This window comes from Peromyscus maniculatus, chromosome 8 (genome assembly GCF_049852395.1).
Source record: "Peromyscus maniculatus bairdii isolate BWxNUB_F1_BW_parent chromosome 8, HU_Pman_BW_mat_3.1, whole genome shotgun sequence".
Lineage (NCBI taxonomy): Eukaryota > Metazoa > Chordata > Mammalia > Rodentia > Cricetidae > Peromyscus > Peromyscus maniculatus.
In genome coordinates, this window is record NC_134859.1 from 108,172,003 (window position 1) to 108,196,312 (window position 24,310).

The 24,310-nt window shown below is 52.0% G+C and overlaps 1 protein-coding gene and 1 long non-coding RNA gene across 15 annotated transcripts in view; one reads left to right on the forward strand and one right to left on the reverse strand.

Annotated features, from left to right (window-relative positions):
- Window positions 1–496, reverse strand: part of Slc38a10 (solute carrier family 38 member 10) — a 58,538-nt gene extending 58,042 nt beyond the window's left edge. For 8 of the 12 annotated variants that reach the window (XM_076543903.1, XM_016006231.3, XM_042283294.2 and 5 more), the window contains exon 1: window positions 2–352. In XM_076543903.1, the coding sequence (XP_076400018.1) occupies window positions 2–100 (99 nt within the window). In that variant the 5' untranslated portion in view covers window positions 101–352. Of the gene's footprint in view, window position 1 lies in introns of all 12 variants that reach the window. The other 4 variants (XM_042283295.2, XM_006987697.4, XM_006987700.4 and 1 more) reach the window with 3 other exon arrangements.
- On the forward strand, window positions 368–20,940 carry LOC121831557 (uncharacterized). 3 transcript variants are annotated; one of them, XR_013042006.1, is made up of 4 exons: window positions 368–484; window positions 700–813; window positions 6,745–6,819; window positions 10,212–20,940. It is a non-coding gene; the product is annotated as an uncharacterized LOC121831557 (long non-coding RNA). The 3 variants fall into 3 exon arrangements; XR_006075096.2 differs by having other exon boundaries at window positions 18,602–20,940; XR_013042005.1 differs by lacking the exon at window positions 10,212–20,940 and having other exon boundaries at window positions 6,745–10,205.
- The last annotated feature ends 3,370 nt before the right edge of the window (window positions 20,941–24,310 follow it).

The window sequence follows — 24,310 nt, forward strand, 5'->3', positions numbered from 1 at the left end:
CCTGTTTGAAGCAGAAAGGCATGGTGAGTACGCTGACGCCCACGATGCTGTTTACGACGTTCGTGACTAGCCCCCATTTGGAGGTGGAGGCTGCGGTCATTTTGAGGGTCTGGGGGCCGGGACAGCGCGACCCTAGCTAACCCTAAACTTGGAGCAAGGGGCCCGTGGACCGGCGTCGAGGATGTCAGCCTCCAGACCCTGTCAGGCTACGCAGCCGCCTCACAGCCATGGTTCCAGGTTCCCGCCTCCACCTCGCGGGAGTGGAGCAGAGAGACCCGGAAGAGCCGCAGGCAAAGCTAGCGACACCTCAGCTCCGCTTCGTTGCCTCCGGCACACAAACTTCCGCCTTCCAAGTGTACGCTGCCAGGAAGTGACGGTATCGGGGGCGGGATGAGGCGGGACGCCATCCAACAAGAAGCGGATGTGTCTGCCTGGAGGAGGCGTGGCCTGAGACAGGGCGAGGCGGGACCCTAGCCAATAAGAGGTATGTAGGAGCGGGGCGGTGGGATGTGGTGGGCGGGGCGGTGGGATGTGGTAGGCGGGGTCGGAGTCAGGGCGGGGCGGTGGGATGTGGTGGGCGGGGCGGTGGGATGTGGTGGGCGGGGCGGTGGGATGTGGTGGGCGGGGCGGTGGGATGTGGTGGGCGGGGTCGGAGTCAGGGCGGGGCCCACACGTCTGTGTTCCTTATTCCACGCTTAGTCTGTGAACGTTTGCTCCTTTTCTGGAGTCTGGAGCCGCTGGAGGACAAGTGACTTTCAGGGTACAGCCTCTAAACTGGAAGAACAGGAGAGAAAAGGAAGCACTAACCTTCGGGTGAGGAGTGGGATTTTGAGGGTTTATTTTCAGGTCTTAGCCCACAGGAAGGATTTTGGGTCGCGATTGGCGGGAACCATAACTTTCTAGATTGAAAGCCAACTTACTGGGACAAAATTGGCATTTATGGGGGTTTTTTGTTTGTTTGTTTTGTTGTTGTTGTTGTTTGTTTGTTTGTTTTCGAGACAGGGTTTCTCTGTGTAGCTTTTGGAGTCTGTCCTGGCCTCGAACTCACAGAGATTCACCTGCCTCTGCATCCGGAGGGCTGGGATTAAAGGCGTGTGCCACCACTGCCGGAAGGCATTTATGTTTTACTAGTGAATCTCCGGGACACCGAGAGGTTCAGAGACCCAGCCAAAGTCACACAGCTTGTAGGAGGGAGCATAGAGATGTGTGTGCTTGGTACCCAAAGCAGCAGGAGAAAATAATCTACTGCCCTAATATGAAAAAAGCAAAGAAAAGGAAGAGGGAGGTCCCAGAGAAAGCTAGGAGGACTTCAAGAGAAGGTGGCTTCTGGACTTGAAGGACTACTGATAATTCTTCCTGGAGTAATGGACGTTAAGGAGATTTAGAGAAGAAAGAAAAGTCCAACACATCAGAGGGTTACTGGCACCTGGCAGTGTCTGTGATAAATGAGAGGACCTGAGATCTGAAAACGACCTCACAATAATTCCAAGTGGCCAGAGGTGTGCACACAAGGAGGAACTACAAGCTGCTTAAATAGGCTCTCCTAGAAAACACGCTTGAGGCCCTTGCAAGACCATGCATCTTAGACAAGGAGCAAATTCTTCAAGCTAGAACAGCCTCTGGGCACAGAGCTGTACTCCCCCTCAGGTGGGAGAGGAAAAACCAGGATAAAGAATAATTGAATACAAGTAAATGTATAATTAAATACAAATAAATGTCTATATTCATTTTTTGTAAGTGAACAAAGATTGTTGCACTTGTCTCCTTAATGTGTGGATGTTAGAGTTTATCTCAGGTTAACACCTAGAAGTGGAATTGCAGATTCAAGTGCATGCATACCTCCCACCTCATTTGGGTCTTGCCCGATTGCTCTTCAAAATCACTAGAAGGCTCCTGATTGGCATCAAAGGTGGTCAAACTTCCGTTAGGAGTTAGGTGGGCGCTGCCTCTCTTCCTCAGCTCAGGAGCAGAGCACTTGCCCTGCGTGCACGAGCCCTAGGTTTGATCCTACAGCTCTGCAATAAGTTCAGCATTGAAATGGACTGCCTTTGGAATGGCCTCCTTGTAAGAGTCATGTGCTTCTCAAACGTTACAGTCTCTGTCACAACTACCTCAGACACTGCCATGAGCAACATATAAACAAGTGGGTGGGTATTCCAATAAAGCTTTATTTATAAAATCAAGACCTTGCCCAGTTTGGCCTTTGGGCTCCAGGCTATGGGCCCCCTGCTCTATATTGTCCCCAACATTTGTTATCAGTTTGGCCAATCTGATGAATCAAACAGAACTTCATTGTTCTTTGAATTTCTCTTTCTAATCATGAGTGGGGTTAATCATCTATTCATATTTTTACCATCTAGTCATTGTTCTTTGGTGAAATGTACGCTCTTTTTTGTTTTCTTTTTAGCAATTTGTTCTTTGGAATTTTGAGTTCTTTTTGTGTGCTTGATAACTAACCCTGTGGCTCTCCACTCTGGTTTGTCTGCTGTCTCCCAACATCCCATTAGGTTTTCATTGTTGCTGTAACAAACGGTCACAAATTCAGTAACTGAGGGGCTGGGGAATGAACTCAGCGAGTAAGTGCTTGCTGCAGTGGTATAGGACCGGAGTTTGGATGGCCGTAGAGACCGGAGATCCCCAGAGCGAGACAGCTAGTTAGACTAGTCAAACCAGCAAACTCTGGGTTCAAGTAAGAGACTGTGTGACTCACCATAAAAGGCAAGGAGAAGGAAGACATCCGATATTAACCACTGGCATGCACACACACACATGTGCACACACCCTCACACAAATGTGCCCACACACATGTGAATATGAATACACACACAATTTCAGCAACTAGTTACAAGGTTATTATCTCTTGATTTGGAAGTTAGAAATAAGTTTAGTGTCACTGAACTAAAATCAAGGTGTTGGCACGATTCATTCCCTCAGAAGCTCAGGGAACAGTCTGGTTCCTTAGGATTTGGGGCCCATTTTCTTGCCAGCTGAAAGCCGAAGGTAGTTACCAGCTCAGGGATCCCTACCACAATCTTCCAAGTTAGCCGCAAAGGGAGGCACAATCAAGTCTCTTTGATGTGACATCTTTGGCTCAGCTGGGGAGTTTTCTGATTACAGGGCCTCATGCGATTATCAGATGACCCATGAGAATCAGCCTGCAGGGCCTAGCACCTCAAATACACATGCAAAGGCTCTCTGTGGGCATGTTCTCACAGGCTCTGGGAATTAAAGGGTGCATAGTTTCCGGGGGCTCTTCTTCTGTAATTGCCCTCATGATATGATTTGTGTCCCTTTCATAGAGGGTTGCTATGTTTTATTAACAGGCTCCTTGTCCACTGGACTCATCCCAGGCTTCCTACCCTCCGGTCTGTAAGGGCCGACCATTGATAAGGAGCCTCTACCTGCACCTCCAGATTCACACACTGAAGTCTTTGTTACCTCAGGATACAACCTTCTTTAGAACTTGGTTCTTTGCAGATGTCATTAGTTAGAATGAGGTCATAAGGTCATTCTGAATTAAGGTGTCCACTATCTGGAGTGTAACTGGTATCTTTAGAAAAACAAGAGGCTTGGGGACTGGGAATAATAATAGCTCAGTTAATACAGTGTTTGCTTTGCAGGCTTGAGGACTGAGCTCAGTCTCTAGCAACATTGTAAAAAAGTTATTGGAGTGTGGGGGTGGCAGAGAGAAGATCCCTGGGATTTAAATCAGTGAGCTACAGGTTCAATGAGAGACCCTGTTGGGGGACATTCGATCACACTGTGAACCCCGAGTTCGCATTTGCATTAATTAAATAAAATTAACCTTGGGTCAGGAGGCTGAGTGAGCAACTAGTTGACAGAAAGTAATCATAGAGCATCAGAGGGCATCCGGGAGAAATAGAGAGATGCACAGGAAGTAGCAGGGAGGGATTTGGAGTTGTGGCTCTTTCTGGTTTGGCAGAGCAGAAGCAGGGATCTTTCTGAGATGCCAGCAAGGAGAAGGGGTTAGCTATTTGCTACTCAGCCTCTCTGAGCTTGCAGGTTTTCACCCCAGCCTTTGAATCTCGAGTCTTAGTTATAATTAGAACGATAGAGATTTAGTTAAAGCTGCCTTTGGCGGCAGTGACAGGATGGTGGCTGTAGCCTGCGCGGCCTGGCCACTGCTAGAGAAGCAGGCTGGTGGCTGAGTTGCGATTGCCTGAAATAGCAGTAGATTGAGGCTCAGCCACTTGTGCCACAGTTAAAACAAGATCCTGTCTTGAAAAACAAGGAGGGGCTGGATCAATGGCTCAGAGATTAGGAACACTGATTGGTCTTCCAAAGGACCCAGGTTCAGTTCCCAACCCACGTGGTAACTCACGACCATGTGTAACAGCAGTTCTAAGGGATCCAGCACCTCTCTGGCCTCTGTGGGCACTACAAACATGGCACAGGAAAAACATCCAGAAGCAAAGTTAACTTTTTTTTAAGGTGGATGGCTCCTGAGGAATGATATTTAAAGCTGACATCTGACCTCCACACATGTATGCTCACACGTGCACACCCCTGTACACACACGAACACACACTGAATGAATGAGTAAATAAACAGGGACTGGGTCAATGGCTCAACAAGTAAGAGCACTTGTTACCTAAGCATGAGAACTAGAGTTCAAGTCCCCAGTACACATAAAAAGCCAAGCATGGCTGCACATGCCTTTTGTCTCAGGCTCCCAGCTCACATGGCTGTGCATGTGTACATGCAAGGCTCCCACAGTCATCAGCATCTGTCACAGCCTTCCTGTTAAGTCACCTGACCACCATGTCATCCCTTCTGCTCCTCCAGAGCTCTCCTGTGCATTCACCCTTTCCCCAACTTGGCTTCATCCCCAATGACCAGACCACTTAACCGCAAACCAGTAGACACTCTTAATGCACCCAAGTTCACAACACCCACATATTCGCCAGAGACACCCACAGAAAGCAAGAAGCAAGCATTGGCAGGGAGAGAGCCCTAAGCTTGAGACCTGGGGCCCCGAAGGTTGGGAGAGGCCTTCCCCTTCAGATTCTGGGGGACCTTGCCATTAGGCCTCTGCTTCTTAGATAAGAAAGGAAAAAGCTTGTCAGTCTGGGCTCCTTCACTGAGCAGCACCAGGACACAGGTACAAGAGGATTTCAAGATAAAAATGTCTTCCCAGGAGAAGGGCAAGTGTCATCTGCAGGGGAACCCAGCGAATGCTCCACTGTCCAGGTGGAAGGGGAGAGGACAGCCAGGCAGTAGGGCAGGCGTGGTCCTATGAGGAAGACCTGACCCGCAGAACCAGAAAGGTAGGGTGGGTTTCAGTGAGGACTTTTCAGCTACCCCTGGCTCTTCCTCCATTCCTCTTTTGTGCTGTCCGGAGAGCAGATGTGATGTTTGGGGTTCTCAGAGCCTCTGTGGAATCCTCTTTGACTTCATTGTCATTTCTACCCCCTCATCCAGAAGCAATGGGAAACCCTGGTTATCACATCTTCAGAGTCCATTACCTCTGCTGTGATGCCATCTCTGGATCTGGGCTATCATTGCTGTCATACACTTTTGATCTTAAATGACCCCACAAAGGTCCAGCTGTGTACTGAAGGTCATGCATGGGGCTAACAGAAGGCAGGAACCTTTAGGAGGTGGAGCCTAATGTGAGGAAGTTAGGTTGTTGTGGGTGTGCCATTAAAGGAAAGAACCCCTTCTTTTCCTCCCCACGTCTCTCTTTGCATCCTAACAACCATGAGGTTGAATAGGTCTCCTCTACCAGGCACTCCCACCATGATTGACTTTACCCCATAATGCCAAGGCAACAAAGCCAAGTGACCATGGGCTGAACCTCCGATACCAGGAGCCAAAAATAAGCCTTTTGGGTTGATAATCTAGGATACACTGCATAGTCATGGGACACTGACCAGCATAGTCCCTCTCTCTAGGACTGCGTCTCTACAGTACTATCCTCACTTCGCTGGGCCTCCTCCACTCACCACGCAGAAGCCAGCGTTAGTCTCCATCCTTATCATCCCCTAGCCAGGTCCCTGCGGGTGACCTGCACAGTCCAGAGTCTGCCCCAAGATGTCCCCAGCATCCTCTCCTGCCTTAACCCACCTCCTCCTCACTTGTACTGGTGTGCCCTTCTTGGGAAGGTGCTCTAAACCACACAGGTCACGATTCTAAAGTCCCCATCCCTGTAGGCCACCTGCGTTTAACCTTGCCCTAAACTGAGCAGATTTCCAGTGACTTGGCTGCTGCCGTATGCAGGTTCTCACTGACTGTGCCCTGTGCTTTAGAAAGGAGAGGACAGGATGAACATATCTTTAAACATTCAGACTTCATCCGGCTGGGCTGGGGCAAAGCCTGGGACCTTGGGGCCCAACTATGTAGGCCTCCAAATGAAGTGGAACCTGGACCCTAAACAGCCTCCCCCGGAGTGGTCTTAAGGTTCAAGCCCTTGCCACTCCCAGAGGGTGGAAGGTTGCCATGTGCCAGCAGATGCATATCTTTGTCTTTCCAAGTGGGGCCTGAGGGTGGTGGCCTACCCCCACTCCTACCCAGAAAGCCACACAGGGAAAGCCTGACAGTGTGACCTTTGCCAATGTCCCCTGCTCAGACAAAGGCTGCAGATTATAATCTTGGCCACCAGGAGGAAATATCCCCTGAACCTTCCATTATCATGCTGTAATTAGTGGGGGCCATTGAGAATTCGACAAGATGGAAAACCTGCTTTCATCTACATTTTTTCCCCTCCTTTTCTTAAAATTCCAGATGAGAGAAAGGAATAGGCTTGGTCTCAGTGTAGGAAGCCTGCTGTCTGCTCATTGGACATAGAGATACAACATGGTAAGTACACACAGCTGCCTGAGATTCTCCCAGACAGTCCTGATGAGAAGGGGTGCCATCTCAGCCCTCACTCCCCAGCAAATTCACATGCCATGTGTCTTGAGACAGAGCCTCACAAGCACAGGGACAGAAAGGACAGCATATTCTCCTCCTGATACCCTCAGTAAGGAACAACCCTGGCCCAGAAATACCGCCTCCAGCACAGGCCTCAGTCCTCCCTACGTTAGGGCTGCAAGCTGGAGGCAGCTGGGTCACCTTAGCCCAGCCTCAGCCTAGGAGCTTGAGGTGTTGCCGGGGCTGAGATCCAGCATGCACTCAGCTTCCCGTGTTCCCGACCCGGGGACCCTGTGGCCAAGGAGCGCCAGGGAGGAAACATCACAAAACTCAGAACTGAGACTTCCTACCCCTCTAACTGTACCACAGATAGTAGGGGTGAGGTAAAGGGCAGAGGGATCAAAAAGCAGTAGTGGCCCCCCCACAAACATCCCCAGGAGTGCCAGGGAGAGGTGTCCCCCAAGAGCTCTGGCCATGGATAGAAACAGTGCTGCATTTCAGAAGGGACAGAGTACCAAGCCTTCCATGCCTTGCTCAGGGCTTCCTGAGATGTGGGTGGAAAAGGCCTGGGGTCTCTACTCACTCCCTCTTTTTCCCCCATGGTGCTTTGGGATACAACCCAAGGGTCTTCATGTGCTAGGTACCTTCTTTACACTGAACTCTATTCCAGACCTTGAAAGAGTCATTCTGCTGAGTTCTGGCTTGCCCCATCGACAGACCAAAAGCAAAGGTCTCTCCTGTCTCCCACAGAACTGTGCCCCAGTCAGGACTCATCTAGAAAACATGAGTCCTATAGCTCCAGGGAAGGGATGACCTTATGGTACAGGGTGGCTAGACCTCAGAGAGTCCCGCCTTACGAGGGAATTCCTGAATGCTTGCTGGATCCCTTTTATAGAAGCTTCTGGTGTCAAACCCCCAGGCCTCCTCCAGGTGCCCCTTCACTGTTAGGTTGAGAGACGGGGCCATGTTGGGGGTCCAAGGATCAAGTAGACACAGCTGAGAGTCCTGGGGCACAGTTGGGCTGCATCCAGATCCCCATGCATCAGCAACTGCAACCCTGAGCTCCCTGCACCTCCCTGTGCTCTCAAAGGTGGCTGGCTACACAGTGGCCCCAGGGAGGTATGCAGGAATGTAGCAGGCCCAGGCCCAGCTCCTTCCCCTCCCCAGCTGTGCCAAGGACCACGCAGACAGGGCTGGTGTGAAAGCCTGTAACAGGCAAGGAGAGGCCGGAACAACAGGGCTCCAATAGGCGTACACTGGGGACAGGGCTGGAGTGGACACGGGGAGGTGGCCTGCATGAAGGCAGAGCCTGGGCAAGAAGAGAACAGGGGTTGGTGGGTCATGGACCCCTGAGCATAGAGGACAGCTCCTTGAAGGAGAACCCCAGGCCCTAGGGAGATGTGCTAAGTGTGACACCTCCCATGCCTGGGAATGATAGTGTCAATTTGGGTATTGTGTTCAAACCTATAATCCTAGCAGCCTTAGGGAGGTGGAGAGATCAAAAGTTCAAGGCCAGCCTTGGCTACATGAGACCCTGTTTTGATTTTTTGTCCTTCCTTGGCTTTTTGTTTGTTTGGTTGGTTGGTTGGTTTTTTCTTAAACAGTATGATCCCAGTATATGAAAACCACAGAGAGCTGCTAAAGGAGAAATGAGATCCCACATTCCAGAATTCTCCTTGAGAAAAATTAGGGCTCCTGCCGGCAGAAGAGGCTCAGCCAGGGTCTGCACGGGCCAAGCTCTTTCCCTCCCGTTAGCTACTTAATAGCTTTTTAAAAAAATTATTTATTTTTATTTTATGAACGTTGGTTGGTGTTTTGCCTGTATGTATGCCTGTGTGAAGGTGCCAGATCCTCACACAGGATGTAAACTGCCATGTGGGTGCTAGAAATTGAACCCTGGACCTTGGAAGAGCAGCCAGTGCCCTTAACCGCTGAGCCGTCTCTCCAGACCCAAGCTTTCTGCTGGGCAGTGGTGGTGGTACACACCTTTAATCCCAGCACTCAGGAGGCAGAGGCAGGCAGATGTCTGACTTTGAGGCCATCCTGGTCTACAGAGCAAATTCCAGACAGCCAGGGCTGAGAAACAAAAAAAAAAAAAAAAAAAAGAAGGAAAAAAAAATAAATAAATCAGAGCCTCCAATCAAAGATTGCCTTTTTCTCAGGAGTAACCTGGAGCTACCTCCTTCAGAAAAGAGGGGGGCAAGGATCCATCCACCCCTCTTGACGGGCAGGGGCCCAGTCTGCATGACCGAGACCTCTGAGTTCAAGAAATGAAAACTTCCCTTGTATCATTTCTTTCTTCAGTACCCTCACAGGCTGAGAGGGCAATCCTAGATCCTGTCCCTGTCTCTGCAGGTGACCATGACATAAAGCCAGGTGCTACCAAGAAGAAAACACCCCTGAACAAATACATGCTGCAGAGCAGCGTGTGCTGTGTAGTCTGTAATCCCTGCAGTCGGGAGCGGAGACCGGGTGTGGGGAGGTGGGGGGTGTCCATAAACATTCAAAGCCAGCCTGGGCTACCAAGCAAAACCCCGACTAAAAAAAAAATTTAGGGGGGCTGGAGAGATGGCTCAGTGGTTAAGAGCACTGGCTACTCTTCCAGAGGACCAGGGTTCAATTCCCAGCACCCACATGCAGCTCACAACTGTCTGTAATTTCAGTTCTAGGGGACCCAACACCCTGACACAGACATACATGCAGGTAAAGCCCCAATGTACTAAAAACAAAAGTAAATTTTTTAAAAAACATTTTTAAAGAAAACATGCCATGAGGGCCACCACAGATGCTTTATCATGTCCCATGTCAGAGGTGACCTCTGCACCCAGCAGTCAGTTCTTGTCCCTGGAAGGAGCCAGGGCAGGAATTTCCTCGAGAGAGGAGCCCTCAGACTTTGACAGGGTGGGGCAGGAGTGAGGGTTTGTGAACAAAGACCAGGTGAGGACATAAATCAGCTGCCCTATCACATTTCCTGCCCTGAAAGCTCCTGTAAAACACAAGAGAAAATTGACCTGTCAGGGGGATAGATGGGCAGCGCCCGCACTACCTCCAGGGTGGCTTCCAGTCACCCTGAGGTCCCACCGGCACCGTATGCCCCCACACTGAGCAGACTGCCACTGCCCAGCAACACTAGGGAGAAGTGGCATGGCCCAGGCAGCCTGGGAGGCTTGGCTCCCTACCCTCACCCCTCCACCCACCCCTGGAAGACAGGCCCAGCTGCTGAGCCTGAAAGCTGTAAACCGGATGGAGACCAGGCATGGTGTCAGGAGACAGCTAGAGTGCCTTTTAAAAAATGTAATCTCTTTTTATTTCCCCCTCTCTGCCCTCCCTCCCTCCAGACCATAACCTCCAGTCACTCCTCCCCTCTTCCTGTGCTGCTGGAGGTGACCTTGGTGCCAGGACCTTAGTGTGCAGCCGCTAGAGCCAGCAAGGACACCCTTCTCACCTTGAATATCTGTGTTGGGAGCCTGCTCACGGTGTGGGAAGAGAAGGTGGCAGGCTGTGGTGTGGCCAGAAACTGCCCCCTCCAAAGTGACCCACCACCGACAGCTGCCCAGTTTGAGGGTCTGGAAACCTAGGATGGAGCCCTGGAGGCTTGAGGTGAAGTGCAGGGGCCTCCTGCAACCCACTCCTCTGGACAATGGAGGCCGACACCTCTGGACTCCAGGAGCTCGGCCAAGCTGGGCCTGACCTCTTGCGAACTGCTTTCAATGCAATCCAGCTGTTTGCTGCCAGCCCATCTCATGGTAGAGAAAAGGCAGCCAGGCAGCTCTGGAGGTTGCCCGTGGCCAGCTAGTGGACAACCAGGCTGGGCTGGGATCTTGTTAGTATCTGTTTGTGTCCCTCACAAACTCCTGGGGTCTCCGTGCTCCCCAGCTGTGAGCTGTCTAGCTGATCCCTTTAGCCACTGGGCCACAGCCACAGTGCCCCCAAGGCCTGAGGGTCACCACCTCTCACACTCTAGGGGGCCAGGTGAATGTTCTCTGTGGTGACAAAAACCAAGAGAAGGGAAGAGAACCTTAACTTAGCAGCCCGGGCTTCCCTCAGGACCAGAGATGAAGGAGATGCTATATGGGACTAGTCTCAGAAAGGTGCTGGATGCAGCAAAGCTCCCAGACTTTGGAAGCCAGTTTATTAGAGGAGAGGACCGTGACCTCCCAGGAGAGAGGAGCTCATGATCTCCCAGGCAGGTATTGGTGGCCAAAGCAACAGACCATGGAGACCATGTGGCTAGGGAAAGGTTTAGAGAGGGTTGAAGATCTACCAAGAGACACAGGCAGATGAGAACTCGAGACACGGAAGCTGGGCAGAACCAAAAGGGGAGGCAGTGATTGTGCCGCCTGAGCCAGCCTGGTTTCCCTCCCAGATGAGGAAGTCATGACAGAAACCCGTGTGTGGACGGTGAGTCTCCAAGACTCAAGGACACAGCTGCCCAGACCTCCTCTCCATCCTGTCTTCTGAACCCTGCATGTCTGGATAAGGAGGGCTCTGGAACCAGCCTGGGACCTGGGGCTTGGAATATAGGCCATTGAGGGTATAGTCCAGTCTCCTGGGAGAGCAGTACCAGAGACTGCCCAGCCTCCAAGCAGGGAGCTGAGGTGTGTCCTTCTCAGGGCTCAGCTAGACAGAGTTCCCGCCAGGTGTGAGCCTGGACTCAGATCTGCAGGTGATTACTAGGGACCACACACACCACTGTCTCATTCCTACGTCCCTCAGCCAAGAATAAGAGGCACCTCCAAACACAGGCTCTCTCAGTAGCTGCTCTGAGGTCTGATTGGTCTAGCTGTTAGCACATGCCCAAGGTATGCTGGCACAGCCATAGGCTCCCAGCCTTTCCAGTCATGTCCCCTAACTACTAACCTACAAGGTCCCCAGAGGTCCAGGTTTTGACACCTCATCCCTAGTATTCCCAGCTTCCCCTGCTGAGGTCTCTGGGACCCTAAAACAGCCCAAATCGCCTGGCTTCCCAGCTTCAGCTTCCCCATCTTCCTGGAAGCTGGACTTTCCACCCCTCTTTTGACCTGGCCTCTCCTGTGGCCCCCACTCTCCTGCCTCAGAACTCTTCCCCAGTGCTAGTACGGTCACACCCTGCCAAGCTAAGCAGCTTGGTTGTCCCTGTACCCCAGGGGCTGTGCATCCTTCTCAATGAAAATGCATATATACAAGTGCACACATGTGCACATGCAAGCACACACACCCACTGTCCTCTGTGCTTAGGCTCTCAACATAGGTCGTGGAGACTTGTCCTGCAGCTATCTATGTGTGCTCAGCAAGAACAGGATAGTCAAGGAGGCTGTGAAGCCGACGCCTTTATCCCACAAGATGGTTACTTGGGGTAGAGGGTAGAGGGGGTCCCTTTGCTTATCTTTCTCCCCCCTCCATTGCTGTTCTTGTCTACCCTCTGGCCAATAGAATGCTGGAGGGAACCTCAGAAGGCTAGACTGTACACCGCTCCCCTTCTGTCCTGTGTGGGCCCTCTTGCTGCCTCCCTGAGATTGCCCCAAAGTCAGAGTGGGTAGGTTTTCTTCCCTCTCCTGTGTGAATTAACCTTTTAACCTTGCAGCCCTGCACCCTGAGGACGACTAGCTTGTGCCACCGCGTCACCCTAACTCAAGCTTTGCTGGCTTTGTCTGTCATCCTGAGCTAGACATAATGGTCACTGCCCTTAGATCTGTCCAACTCCCCCTTTTCTCTACCACACCATCCTGCTCTTCCTCCTCTTCTTCCTCAGCTCCATCTGACCTCCAGGATATTAAGCACCAGGTCCCCCCACAGCCCAGGAATAGACTTATGTAGGGCAGCTTTGGCTCATGGGGCCACCTGACATGGAAAGCAGGTTTCAGCCACCAGGCCTGAGGCCAGCCTGCTCTAAGAAACAGTGAGTAGCCATGAACAGACACTGGGATTTGGGGCCTGCCCAGGGCATCCGAGAAACCCCGAGGGTGACTGGGCTTGACAAATAAGCCATGCCAAGGTTACTCAGGACTTTCTGTGTTCTAGGTTTCTTTGGCCTGCCCAGGGCTCTAAGGCAAATAGGCATGGAACATAGTCCCATTTGGTTCCAAATTTTTTTGTTTTGTTTTGTTTTTTCTTTTTAAATTTTTTTTTCCTGTGTCTCAAAAACTGTAAGTTTTCTAACTGATGAAACAAAAGAAAACTTGGGAAGCTTGCAAGGTTGGAGCTCATGTGGGCTGGAGGTTTAGGTTTGGAGAGCCTCAGTGCAGGTAAGGGGGTAACAAGGCTTAGAGGCCAAAGATCCGAACCATAGTGGCTTGCAGCCTCTGCTTCCGTCACTAGGGAAGGAGACCTAGTGGTTCTTTTCTCATCTTCTCTCAGGACTGAAGATTTGAGTCTGTAGTTCTCAGCCACCAGGCCCCTGACTGCCTACACCTGACTCTTGTTCCTCAGTGGGGCTGGACAAGGCGGCCTGGACAAGGCGGCCTGGAGCTTTTTCTTCCCAGATATACAGCTCTCTCCCACAAATAGTTTAATGCAACTTAATGGCTTGAAGTTGATGTAAAAATTACAGGCACACGGCTGGGGTGGGGTGGGGGCCTCGTAAGAAATCCTTTAGAAAATATAATTGAGTTAATGGAGCCATAACTGCGGCTCATTTTGGGGGTAATTGGCCCGCTTTTTGTCACCCCGTCCATTTACATACTCCTGTTTTCTTTTTGCGATTGATTTTTTTCTTTATAAAGTGGGCCACTTTACTGCAATTTTTAAAGCCCCAGTGATGAATAAAACCTCATCTTCCCGCTCATTAAGACACTGGAATTAGCTGGGCCCAGGGCCCCACCAGGCAATTTGCTTAACAATCCCAAGGCTGCCGGCAGCAGGAGGGGCCAACCTCCGGAAGGTGGGTCCAGGACCCTGATCCACCTCCCCGGAAAGAAAGGAGGACAGAAATCTCCTGCCTCCAGCTGCCCAGCCTTGAACTTAACACATCCTCCCTTCCCTCTCCTCCCGCCTTCCTCTCTTGCTGAAGGCTTCAGCCTTGGACTCTCCGCCCTACGGCCTGCCAACTGAGGCTGTCACTCAGAGGCCTCACCCACCTGCCTCTGTAGATCAAGGTCACACTTCCTAGAAAATATTTCTTTTTAATTATAAAATCCATATACACACAGAGTAAGTGAGCCTGGTAGCACAATGGAACATAAAATGGAAACTGAACTCTGTGGAGAGCATGCTGTTCCAGCATTTAGGCATTCTCTCTACAAATGGGGGACAGGTAGGCATCCTTAAATGTGTCTGACCCCACTTACCCGCCACTGACAACATGGTGTTTGATTTTGATTTTGTTTAACTTACTTTCCTCTCCTTCTGGTCCTATGGATCAAACCTAGGGCCTCTTGGGTGCTTTACTACTGAGCTCTGGCCCTGCTCTCCATTTACCTTCTGTTTTGAGACAGTATCTCATTAAGGTACCCAGGCTGAGCTTGAACTCTCTGTAGCTGGCAGGCCTTGAACTTTCAACCCTTCTGCTTCAGTCTCCTGAGTAGCTGCAGCCTCCTGAGAGGCCTGCAAACACCAGCCACAAGTATACCCATTGTCAGTTGGCCATCATCCAGAGTGGCATACGGCCGGTCTGAAGAGGGAGTTCCAGGACAGCCAGGGCTGTGTAGTGAGACCCTGTCTCAAAATCAACAATAACAACAACAAACACAAAGCAGACTCTCACAAAACCAATTAAAGGAGAAAGAATTCCTGTGTTCTGTTCATCCTACAGTAGCTGTACAAACCTCCCCTGGCCCCAGACACTGGCCAGACAGAGCATTTCTCAGACGTGTGTTTCTTAATTTCCTGGCCCTGAGTTTTGTTTTTACAAATATACCTGCCTATTCCGTGCAGCCCTGGCAGTCTCAGCTCTTTGAAGGATCCTGTCTTCCTGGCCTTTAAAGGGCCCCACCTATTACCCAAACGTGGTTCGAACTCGAACAACACCAAAGCCCAAATACAGGCCCAGCCAACCCATTTCCACTCTGGGCAGCAGACAGGATCCTGTACTAACAGGGCTTCAGGACTTGGGTGACAACCGTCGGAACCACACTCATGACCACTGCCCCAGGCCAAGTCCTCTGTGGAGGCCTTCAACACTGTGCACAGTGACCCTGCTAATACCCTCTCTTCGCCTGTGCTGGGGTGGTGGGGGAATGTGCATCCTTAGGCACAATCCCCAGAAACCCAGCACTCCGCTATACAGGAAAGGAAGACTGCACTCAAGGCAATGGAGAGTCAGGAGCTAAACAGACAGGGCTCCTTACCAGAGAGAGGCCTTATCTCTGCAGCAGCCCCAAAACAACTGGGCCCACCCACAAATGGTGCCCTCTGCTGGCCACCCCAGTCTCTTGTGGGAAGGCTGATGGGCTCAGGATCAAGCATAGTTCGCTCTGATTGGTCACACTATGCAGGTGAGCTAGGACACTGTGATTGACAGCCCGATCGATCAAGAAGCGGTCAGTAAGAAAAGCTGTCTGTGGGTGTATTGTTTGGATCAAGCTCTTCTTGCAGACATGAAAGCCTTTCTCCTTTCTACCTGTGCAGCGTGGCAGCACCCCACCTAGTCATAGAGCTGGAGGTACTTCTGGCCCAGAAGCCTCGAAGCATGCTCTGTCTACAGTAGGGTGTCAGGAGGGCCTCAGCCACCCTGAGAAAGCTGTTTGGTCGTCAGTGCAGAGTCTCAGGGTGATGGACCTGTTCCAAGGAGAGAGCTTTGCAGGTTACCTCTGCTTCCTTGTTGTCCTGGGGATTGTGGGGAACTCGGGACACCCAGAGTGTCTGTGCCCTTGTAGGCACTGTGACAGACATCCTCTTGTAGGACAGAGAATGGACAGCTGTGTCTCTGGGGACAGGTACCTACTTCCTGGATGAGGATGAAGGTGTGGATGGAGACAGGAGTTATTTTCATTCATGATGAGGCCTAGAGACACTGTGGGGTATTCAGCGGCTTGGTCTGTGCCACTGGGAATCCAAATATGTTTACTCATGTCACCCCCTTCGAGATTTGAGTAGAAGGGCTCTTTGCCAGGTCTGCATCCTTTGCCATCCTTGTGCCAACCAAGGCCCCTCCAGCCTGGACTCCTTGCTGAGAGGGACAAGCATCCCCTAGCTTTCTGTGTTCTGGTCCCCAGGGTAGGAGAGGTACAGAAGTGTCTGCCACACCAAGTTACACCCCTTTCTAGGTACTTGGCCCTAAGCGGGTGGCCCTAAGTCTCTACCCACTGTCCCCACCCCACCTGTCTGTCCCAGTTGCTACACACAGTAAAAAGGGAACTTATCAAACAGGCCTTCATGTCCAGCAAGGCCTCAGACAGTGGTCAAAGTGGGGCTCAGGAGGGCAGAGGCCCAGGCCACATCTGGGACTGGCAAAGACTGCCGAGATCCCACACCCCAAACCGCAGGCCCAGAAATGGGGTGGCCCAGCCCAGTCTAGCACATTACCCTAGACTATGGCCCTCAGTTCATGGAACCCCAGCAGGGCTCAGAGACTCAGGCTGTCTCATAGAGTTTATCACTGTCTGATGAGCAGCCATGAGGTCCTGAATGTGTCTCCAGATCTGGACCCTCAAAATAGCAAGTCAGACCTGATCAGGTCCTGTAGCAGTTGGGGCACAAGATGAACTGGGTATAGCCACTTCGACCCTACTCGCCAGCCATCCAGGAAGCTTTGCCAGAGGGGTTGAGGCCCAGGATGGAGTCCCAGCTCTAGTGGGCTGAGCTGGGGAAGCCAGGGCCTTCTTTAGCTTCAGGCCTTCACCTGGAGGAGGCCTGAAAAGGCTCAGGCTCAGGCTGGGGAAGGGAAAGGCTGTCTCATGGAGTGAGGCTGCTCCTGGGCCTGAAAAGTGGCAGAGGGACCTTGTTTTTCACAGTCCAGACCTACCCTACTGTCTCTCCTGAAGTCAGGATCGCTAGAGGCTGAGCAGGCTCCATAGCCCAAGCCCTGTGCCCCAAAGCCAGGGGCTCCTCAAGATGGAGCCAGTGTGTTACCCCGAGGCAGGAAAGAAGAGCAGAGCAAGGGGAGAGCACTGGGGCCCCATGGTAACGCACGGCTCAGCCCTCCGTCCTCCCACACCTCAGCCTCGAACCCTCACCATGCTCTCCGTCTGGTCATTGGTGAGCCTGTGTCACATCTGGGCAGGCAGGGCAGAGAGCTGCAGACCCTTGAGGAGAGGAGGTCAAGGCTGAGGTGAGGACAATGAGGAGAACTGTAGAAACCCCATTCCACAGCCTCCCCGCTGTTCAGGACACCGTGGCGACCCCGGCCACCCCACCAGAAGGCAAGTAGACGCCTGAGCCTCATTGGAAGCCAAGGATGCCCATGCTAAAACTGCCTGGATGCTGGGGATGCCTGAGCTCTCCCCTGGCAAGCAGAGTCAGACTCCCCATACTCCACCTAGAGTTTATCCCAGGATGCTCCCAGTTGGGCTGATTCCCTACAGTGTGAGCTGACACCTTAGACCCCCTCACAGTTACTCTCCCATGGCCCCTCTGCTCCACAAGGTTCCTTCATCCCTTGATCCCTCCACCTGCCCTCGATGGCTCCACAGATCTAAGTAGACGTTGTGGTCCCTGCATTTGGAAGCCCAACTGCGGGAGCCCTGTCCAGGTATGACTACTGATCCTGCTGCCTGGGGCAGGTCTGGTTCCCACTCAGGCCCCGATGCCTAGTTCTTGTTGGCTATAATTCCAAGGACCTCCCTCCTCACAGGAGGACAGATCCTCTGAAGAGCTGTGCAGAAAAGGAGGCTACAGTCTCCAGCCCCTCTGCCCCGGGCTAAGGGTGAAGAGAGTGCACAGGAGAAGCCCTCCAGACACCTGGTGTGTCTTCACCACAGGATTCTGACCCACTTTCCTGGAGAAGGTGTGGTGGGTAGGGACATTGGGCAGGGCTGGAAGGAGTCTGTGTTCTCTTCCTGGGGGTTGGGGGTGGGAAACGGAGCCGTGATGTGATTGTTGGGGGCCAGACATCCCTCCACAACCAAATCCTACTCAAGCCCCAGGCTGCCTGTCCCAACATGTCCCAAGCAACTCCCAAAGTCTCACTGTGTAGCGATGGCTGGCCTGGAACTTACAGCAATCCTCCTGCCTCAGCCTCCCAAGTGCTGGCATTACAGGTTTGCACTGCCATGCACAGCTCCAGCAGCTGTTTTCTGGAACAACTGGAGGCTGAGGTCACCCAGAGGCCAGCAGGGTGGGGGAGGCCTTACCCCTCCAGCAGGCGAGTCCCCCTGCTGCCCCCCCTGGCCTGGCTGGCCCTGGGCCCCAGAGGGTTGGGGGTGGCTCCACAGCCCAGGAGCCGCAAAGGGCAGAGAGAGTGCAGTGTGGCGGCCAGCCGCCAGCAGAGCCGCCAACAATGTGGTTTCAATCTAATTGTCCCAAAATATTGTTACAACACAAACCACGTGCCATCCATTCACCTGCAACTGATCAGCTGCAAAGCTACCGGATAAACGGGCTCCGCACACCCCGGCTGGACTCTGTGTCTGGCCTACTTTCTGCCAGGGCAAGAATGGTCAGGACAGGGGCTAGGCTCTTTCTCTCTCTGTGGTTCTCTGGTCCTGTGGTGGGGTAGAAATTCAGCACACTGGGCCTTAGAGTGTCAGAGAGGGAGCCAGGGACTGCACTACAGCTAAATATTGGTCGGCAAAGCTACATGCAGGTTGTGTGGCCCAGGAGCCTTACTGTTCTTCTCATCCCAGTATGGTATTGCCGGGCTCTTCACCTCTAGGGGAGCTGTCTGAATGCACACTGCAGTGGCGGCACGTCAGGTCTCTCCATCCACACGGAAGACCGGAGTGACTGCAGCAGCTCGTGGAAGGAACTGCCCTACTTAGCCAAGAAGGAAACTGAGGCTCACAGCAGGTCCAGGCACCCCACACCCAAAGACAGAGGACCCAGCCTGGTACCTTGTGCTCCAAAGACACAGGCCCCCATAAAGGAGCCTGGAAGCTTGACCCCAGAGGGACAGGTTACAGGAAATGACCAGCAAGTGCCAGCAGCTAGAGTGGCCAGCAGCTCTGACCGTCCTCCTGGAGCTCAAGAGCAAGGAAGGTCCTAAAAACTAATGACGAGGCCGGGCGGTGGTGGCGCACGCCTTCAGTCCCAGCACTCGGGAGGCAGAGGCAGGCGGATCTCTGTGAGTTCTGGTCTACAGAGTGAGATCCAGGACAGGCACCCAAACTACACTGAAAAACCCTGTCTCGAAAAAACCAACAACAGGGCTGGAGAGATGGCTCAGCGGCTAAGAGCACCGGCAGCTCTTCCAGAGGTCCTGAGTTCAATTCCCAGAACCCACATGGTGGCTCACAACCGTCTATAATGAGATCTAGTGCCCTCTTCTGAGGTGTACGAATATGTGCAGACAATATTATATACATAATAAATAAATAAATCTTTAAAAAACAACAACAAAAGAGAACTAATGGTGTGATAGGAGGTGGGGAACTGGGAAAACAACAAACCCAGATGGGTCACAAATACACCCTGGCAGGTGGCTGGGGACAACCCAACATCTCACAGTGACATGGGTTCTTCCAGGAGGAATCTCCATCAGATAAGGGTACAGGGGCTCATCTCATGCCACAAGCTATGGAGGGAAGCTGGGGAAGGAACATCTGGGGCACAGTGCTGAGAACGATGGGACCCAGGCATGCTGGGTGGCTTACACAGGATTTGTCCTCTAACAAGCACGAAGCAGAAGTCCAGCATCAGGGTGCTGTGATGGCACTGGCTCCTGGGGAGCTCCGGGTCACCTACTCCTGTCTATCCCAGCATCTGGAGCATCTCAGTGAGCCTCACGTACCCTGGGTTCTGTGAGCATCGCTCCAGTCCTGGCCTTGGCCTTTATGCAGCCCTCTTCCCTCATGTGGACCTTTTCTCCATTTCTCGCCTTATTATAACATGTCCTATTGGATTTGGGACCACTCCAACCCAGCATGACCTCATCTCAAGATCCCTAAGTGAGAGACTAGAAAACTGGTTCAGCAGTTAAAAGTGCTTGCTTCTCTTGCAGAGGACCAGAGTTTAGTTCCCAGAACCCATGTCAGATAACTCACAACCGCCTAGAACTCCAGCTCCAGGGGATCTGACAACTTTTTCAGGCCTTCATGGGCACCTGTGTGACCATGGGTATGCATGCACACATGCAAAATAGAATAAAGTTGGGTTTTTTGTTTGTTTGCTTGTTTTTGTTTTTAATCCTTTAAGTGAGACTTGGAGATGGCAAGCAATCCACCTTGAGGCAGCACAGCTGTGAAGTAGCTGATTTAGAGGCCCGTGCTTTGCTGTAGAGCAAAGCCTGAGAAGTACCAATAGAAGCTTGGTGCTTCCAGGTGCCAGAAATATGGGCATGAATGCCTGGCAGAGAGGAGAACAGTGTCTCCAGGTGCCACTGTGAGCCTGTGTGTCTCCTGTCTGTACGTGGAGGTAGTTATTCATCCGGACAGCTCTGTGCAGACTAGGCAGCCCAGAAGGGCTGTAACACGACTCAGCATCACACAGTGGGCAGAGACAGAAGAGGCACTGATGCAGCTCACACTCTGGAGACTGCCTCCCAAAGCCATGGACCAGGACAAGCGTTCAGGACTGCAGCAGGCAACTCTCACAGCATGGATGGAGCTGAGCGTTTCCTTGGCAGTGGGTAACAATGAGATGTGGGCTGAACAGAGAAAAGATGCAGCTGGGCGGTGGTGGCGCACACCTTTAATCCCAGCACTCAGAGAGGCAGAGGCAGGCGGATCTCTGAGTTCGAGGCCAGCCTGCTCCATGACCAGGGCTAGCACTTCCTGGGGTCCTGAAAACTACTTGGGGTAGCAGCAAAGTAATACAGCCACAGCAATGACGCTGCGTGAGAAATCATGGAGGACCCATACCCCATCTGCACTACCAGCAAATGCTGCTTTCCATCCAGTCTCTGGACACACACCAAAGCAGTCAGGGCTGCTTTGAATCTCCTGTTGAGGCAGAGTTGAACGCTGGGGTGGGCTAGGAGGAGGCTCTGGACTCCCAGCCCTTAGAGGGAACCCCGGGAAAAGCCTCAGGCAACACTTTCATGCCTCTCATGGACCTCTGTTTTTTGTTGGTTTTTTTTTTTTTTTTTTTTTTTTGAGATAGGCGCTCATGTAGTCAAGGCTAGCCTCCAACTTTCTGTATAGCTGAGGATGACCTTGAACTTTTTTTTTTTTTTTTTTTTTTTGGTTTTTCGAGACAGGGTTTCTCTGCGTAGCTTTGCGCCTTTCCTGGAGCTCACTTGGTAGCCCTGGCTGGCCTCGAACTCACAGAGATCCGCCTACCTCTGCCTCCTGAGTGCTGGGATTAAAGGCGTGCGCCACCATCGCCCGGCGACCTTGAACTTTTAATCTTCTTGCGTCTACCACCCAAGTTCTGGGATTACAAGCAGCCATCAGCACATCAGCTTTATGCTAGGCAAGCACTCTACCAATCTGAGCTATGAGCCCAACATCAGGCATTTTCTTTTTAAATCTCTTGTTAATGTGTATATATGTATGTGTGTGTGTGTGTGTGTGTGTGTGTAGCAAAAGTAGCCATTGTGGCCGCTTTTCAGGGCATGGCCGGTGGCGCCAGATACCCACACTATTGTTCAGCTGCTGCTAACACCATTTGCAGAACTTTTCATTTTCCCAAACAGAAATTCAGTTCCCATTAGGCAATGGTGTCCTAGTTCTAGTATCTTCTAATCCTCACTCGTCTCCATGAATTTGCCTGTTTCAGAGATTTCACAGGAGTAGATTCTGAGGTGTCCATTTTTGCCTGTTTTCTTGCACTTAGCATAATGTCCTCAAGGTTGGTCCATGTGCTAACAGGTTGCAGAATTCCTTTCCTTAAATTTTTTGTTTTAATATTTTTTAAATTTTGTGTATGCATATGTGTCTGTGTATGAGTATGTGCACATGCATGCAGGGGCCTGTGGAGGCCAGAAGACAATGTCAGATCCCAGGGAGCTGGAGTTACAGGCAGTTGTGAATTGCCCCACATGAGAGTGCGGGGAACCACACTCAAGTCCTCTGCAAGAGCAGTATGCACGTCTAACCCTGAACCATCATCTCTCCAGTCCTGATTCCTTTCCTTTTCAAGGCCAAGTACTAACTATTCTGTTGTCTGGACCACCACATTTTGTTATCCACTCTTCTGTGGACAGGCACGTGGATGGGCACGTGGATGGGCACGTGGGTTGTTTCCATCTTTCAGCTCTTGTGAATAAGGAGCTCTGCAGAGAACAGTGTGGTCTGGGTGGTTATGTGCAAGTGGCATTTCTTGAGTTGTGATAATTCTGTGTTGAACTTCTTAGGTGACACCAAACCTCTCTCCCTTTGTTGACCCAGATTTTGTCTTATTATTATACATTACCATTTGCAGTACTGGGTGGAACTCGGGACCCTGTTACTTACCAGGTATGAGCTGGACCACAGTCTAACCGTCGCTGTGGTCTTTGCAGTAACTCTTTCCTTCTCCATCCCTTCTCTGGGTCCAGAGGGTTCTCTGGAGGTGTGAGGTGCTCAGGAACTACAGCAGGGGTGCTCAGAGTGTTTGGGCAGGTCTGTAGCTCAGAACACGTGTGTCTCCTCCATAGCTGCAGGGCCTGAGCCTCAGTTTCCTCATCTCTCTGTCAGTTGGGGGCAGGACAGCACCTGCACCTCAAGTTATGAGCACAGGGCAGACAAGACCAGCACTAGCACAGAGTAAGCCCTCTGTGAATGGCAGCCCTGGCTACTCACAGCCCGGAGCAGGGAAAACAGACCACAGGGATGCTTCCTCACTTTTGTTCCCGTTTATATCTTCGTTGTTTGAATTAGGGTCTCACTACGTAGCCCAGGCTAGCCTCAGACTTACTATGTAGTACAAGCTGGCCTCAAATTCTCTATGTAGGGCTAGAGATTGGCTCAGTGGTTAAGAGCACTTGCTGTAGAAGAGCAGGGTTCAGTTCCCAGAACCTGCATGGTGCCATATATACATGTAGGAAAATACTTATACACATAAAATAAAATAAATAAATCTAAAAAAAAATTAAAAAACAGAAACCACCTCTCTGTAGTGGTTTTTGTAGACCAGACTGGGATTACAGGCATATGCCACTAAGTCTTGCCTGTGTTTGCAGGGCACCAGGCCTGATAAACTAAGATGTGGGAGGCTCCTCTCCAGCTCAGTACCTTTCCCACGCTACAGGTGCCTGGCTGAGGAGGGAGGAGGGTACCTGCCCTGCGGGAGCTTCTCTGCCTTGCAGGGGAAAGAGCCACCCAGCCCCAGAAAGGATGCTCCTCAGCAGACCCTTCCCACTGGTTTCGCCTGTTTGTCAGGCTAGTGGAGGGATGGATGACGCATGGCTAGGCGGGTGCCCCTTCTCTGCACCCCTACCCCAGGTGAAGCGAGAAGCAGATGAGAAACCCCAGTCCAAGGCCTGAGGCAGGACAGGTGTGGCTGGCTGCAGCTTCCCTCCCACACCCACACAGGCTTCAGGCCAGTGTCTGGGGCCAGCTTGGCTGTCTCCCAGGCTCTGAAACACCAGCTGCCTCTCCCCAGGCCTGGAACAGGAATCTGGGTGGGCCTCGGGCCCTCACCTCAGCCTCTATCTTTCCTGGAGCACCTGTCTTGACTTCTGGCCATGACCTGGCATTTCAGCCGCCTTCCACCTGGGAGTCTGTGGCCTTTGACAGGTTGTGCCCGTCTCGGGGCCCCGGTGTCTTACCTCTGGGTGTTTATTGGGTCCATGGTCACCTGTGGGCCCTGGAGACTCAGAGCTCCTTCCTCTTGCCCCCAAACCCAGAAGCCAGGCACCTTACCCCGATCATGAGGGCAGGCGTTCTGGGTCAGGAAACCAAGACAGTGTCAGGTGGAGGAGTCATGACCAGTGTCCAAACTGTGGTACTCTCTTCTATAGGCAAGTGGCAGTGGCACCCCAGGACCGTGCACCCCAAGACTGTGCACCCCAAGACCCTGCAGTGTTAGATCACCAGGTTCCAGGAAGTTGGAGCCTTCAAAAGGAGAGTAGGACAAAGGACAAATTTCCACAAAGGGAAAGCACAGGCTCCTAGCCCAGATGTGGCCTGCAACAGGGATCAAGTTGAGGATGTTAAGCAGGGTGGTGGTGGTGGTGGTGGCGGCGGCGGCGGCGGCGGCGGCGGCGGCGGCGGCGGCGGCGGCGGCGGCAGCAGCAGCAGCAGCAGCGCACGCCTTTAGTCCCAGCACTCGGGAGGCAGAGGCAGGTGGATCTCTGTGAGTTCGAGGCCAGCCTGGTCTACAGAGTGAGATCCAGAAGAGGCGCAAAGCTACACAGAGAAACCTTGTCTCAAAAAAACAAAAGATTTGGGGATTTAGCTCAGTGGTAGAGCGCTTGCCTAGCAAGCACAAGGCCCTGGGTTTGGTCCTCAGCTCCAGAAAAAAGAAAAAAAACAGGATGGTTAGTGGTCAGTGCCCACTAGCA